This window comes from Gavialis gangeticus, unplaced genomic scaffold (genome assembly GCF_001723915.1).
Source record: "Gavialis gangeticus isolate Ggan-Ray unplaced genomic scaffold, GavGan_comp1, whole genome shotgun sequence".
NCBI classification, from domain to species: domain Eukaryota; kingdom Metazoa; phylum Chordata; order Crocodylia; family Gavialidae; genus Gavialis; species Gavialis gangeticus.
Window position 1 is genome coordinate 90,502,701 of NW_017729032.1, and position 2,985 is coordinate 90,505,685.

Sequence of the window (2,985 nt, forward strand, 5' to 3'; positions counted from 1 at the left end):
ATAATTAAGGTATACAGACCTAAATTTCTCTTTCTGTTACAGCAGTGTGAATCTAAAATAACTTTACATCTATCGATGGAGTTATTACAGATTTACACTCAGGTGAATAAAGAGAAAATATTAACTAAGAATCTTCAGAGTCAATACAGGAACTGTTCTTGTAATGTTCTACATTTCAGCTCTGGAGGCAACCAGGCAGCCAGCCAAAAAATACTTTAGGATGCTGTAATAAACAAACAAGCATGAAGAATGACTGAGAAATACAAGCCATAGACAACTCTCTCAGCCAGACTTCTAGCCTTATGCATACTTATTGCTCCCCTTGTGACCAGTCCAGAGTTGGGATTACCTGGGCTACTCATTATTGTCTCACTGAAATTATCTTTATGACATCATTGCATACAACCAACCACAATCTCTTGAGTGCCTGTCACCAAGGCACTGGATGGCAAGCTGATTAAAGAGCAACACAAAGTAAGTACTTCAGGCTGTCTTATACTGGTCAGATACCTGCCTTATATTTGACCAGATCTTTAGCTGGTGTGAATTGGTTTAACTCCAATAACTGACAGAGAATCAGCTCCTCTGTGTATTCGATGTATCCTTAATAGAAAATTAGTAGTTTGTTAGTTAATTGCTTTTTGTCCCAAAGGTATAACTTACTACCATTTTAAACACAGTAGAGGATCAGCCCCTTTCTGTATATGGTATAATAGCAAAAAAGAAAGCAACATACTACTGTTGTAACCAAGGAGAGGATTCAGGCAATACCTAAAAATACAATTATTCATTACAAACACCTTTAAAACAATCTCTTTCGAAAAATGAGCAGAAACAAAACACACAGTTCTTGATTATTAGATGAAAGGGTGGGGTGTTTAACACCGATTTAACATTGGTGGTCTTAGACATTTTTACCTATGCTCCCAGAGTGGCACTGGGCACTTTAATTTGCGAGGCAAGCTAATTAGAAGTGCCTGCACATCATGTGTATCAACGTTGCTGTGTGCCCTCATGCTGGTGGTGGGGTGGGGCTAAAAATGGTGGTGGGGTACTTTGAAACAAAGCTCATCAGATATGTTTTATTTCAAAGCACCATGCTGCCATTTTGTCAGTGCAGAGATGTGCAGCAACACGGATACATGTGACATGCAAAGCTGCCAGAACACATCAATTTCTGTGCTCCAGCAGACTCGATTAATTGAGTCTGCTCCCTGCATGTGTGTGGGTTCCCCTTGGTTTTTATTTGCATGCAGCAGTGTAAATCATGAGTGACTCCTCTTAATTAAATTGCATTATGCCATTATAAAGTGAAAATGAAATCATAATCAGATCTCCTTTTATTAAGGAAGTTAATGATTTTATGCATTTAAAGTTCTTAGATGTCATCACTTAAAGACAATGGTACACATTTAATGAATTACAAACTATTGCATTTTTAAATAAATAATGCTGTTTCATAATTATTTTAAGTTCAGAAATGTTTATCTTTAGTTCAACTATTAATGATAAAAACAAAAAGCGTATTTGGTTACTTTATGTTAAAAAAGTATGTGTAAATTTACACAAAATTTTACTCCCAGTGACACTGGTATAAAGGCATCATGCCATTCAGTTCAATACAATTTCATCTAACAAGTACCATCCTGCTACGGAAATTTTACTTCACAACACCACACGTGTAGAAGCTGACGTGGCTGGCTGGGGCACAAGGCTGCTTCACAGCAGGGGCTGCCTGCCAGTTATTCCTGCATTGGGGCACCCTTGTGCTCCATCCAGCTCCTCCACAGCAACTGAACTGGGCTGAAGCAGCCCTGGGCTGGCAGGCTGACCCCCCCAGACCCACTGCTAGCCAAGGGCTGCTCTGACCCAGCTCAATGTGCTGCAGTCCCAGGAACATGTTCAAATGGTGTGCCCCGAAGCAATAAACTCCCTCACAATAAGCACTGGAGTTTATTGCTTCTAATGAATTGCACATGTAGTCACACCCATTGAGAGTGAAATCTGATTTTAAATACTCCAGGTGCTATACTTGAAATTGTTCCCCCCCAACCATGCATACCAATAAATGGATTATAAACAACTTGATCTCCTTAAACTTAATTTTACCATACATTCTTTACACAAACCAAGAACGCACAATATTTATCAGGTGTTTAAACTGATTTCATTGTTGATGGTGTTAATTCTGTATCCCACAATGTTCTTCTGCAGAAGTGCTTACTGAGCCTTCAGTTTCATTTTTCATCTGATGAATTCCTAGCAGGCTGAGCTGAGTTTGAACCACAGACCCCAACCCCTTGAGGGTGCAGCTAAGTGACAAGATGATTTACTTTGAGGATGGCAAGTGGTTAAATGAAAACAGTTCTTTACCTGTACAGCCCTCTTCCCCCTCCTCCTCCCAACAGAAAAAGCTTAACCAAAGCCTTCGGAAGGAGAATCAGATCCTCCGGGAGGAGAATCATGCCCTTCGTCAGGAAAACAGGGCTTGTCGTGTGGAGAACAAGGCCTTCCACCAAGAGAATCAAACCATTCGAGAAGAAAATAAGATCCTCTGGGAGGAGAACAAGATCCTTCAGGAGGAGAAAAAAAACATAGAGAAACAAAGTGTTCTTGAAAAGCAGGAAAATGCCCTCCGAAAACAGAACAAGGCCCTTCGGGAAGAGATTATAGCTCTGAAAAAGCAAGAAACAGCCTTTGCAATGGAGGAAAAAGCACTTCAGCGGGAAATTATGGCCCTGTGGGAAGAGAACAAGGCCTTCCAAGAGCAGATCAAGGCTCTCCATAAGGATGACAAAGCCCTCCGTGAAGAGGAAAAGGCACTCCGTGAGGAGAAAATTGCACTCCATGAGGAGAAACTGTCTATCCAGGAGGAGTACACAGCTCTTATGGAGGAGAATACTGCCCTCAATAATGAGAAGAAAGCCTTACTGGAGGAAAACAAAGCTCTTCAGGACTTGAACAAAGCCCTCTATGGGGGGGAAT

General features: G+C 40.9%; 1 protein-coding gene across 1 annotated transcript; it reads left to right on the forward strand.

Moving 5' to 3' along the window:
* Nucleotides 1-405: 405 nt before the first annotated feature.
* Nucleotides 406-2,978, forward strand: LOC109302506 (coiled-coil domain-containing protein 70-like; the record flags this gene model as incomplete). The annotated part of the gene is made up of 2 exons (XM_019524057.1): nucleotides 406-474; nucleotides 2,215-2,978. A coding segment is annotated over exon 2 (654 nt), but the record flags the coding sequence as incomplete, so codon positions are not given.
* Nucleotides 2,979-2,985: the final 7 nt, after the last annotated feature.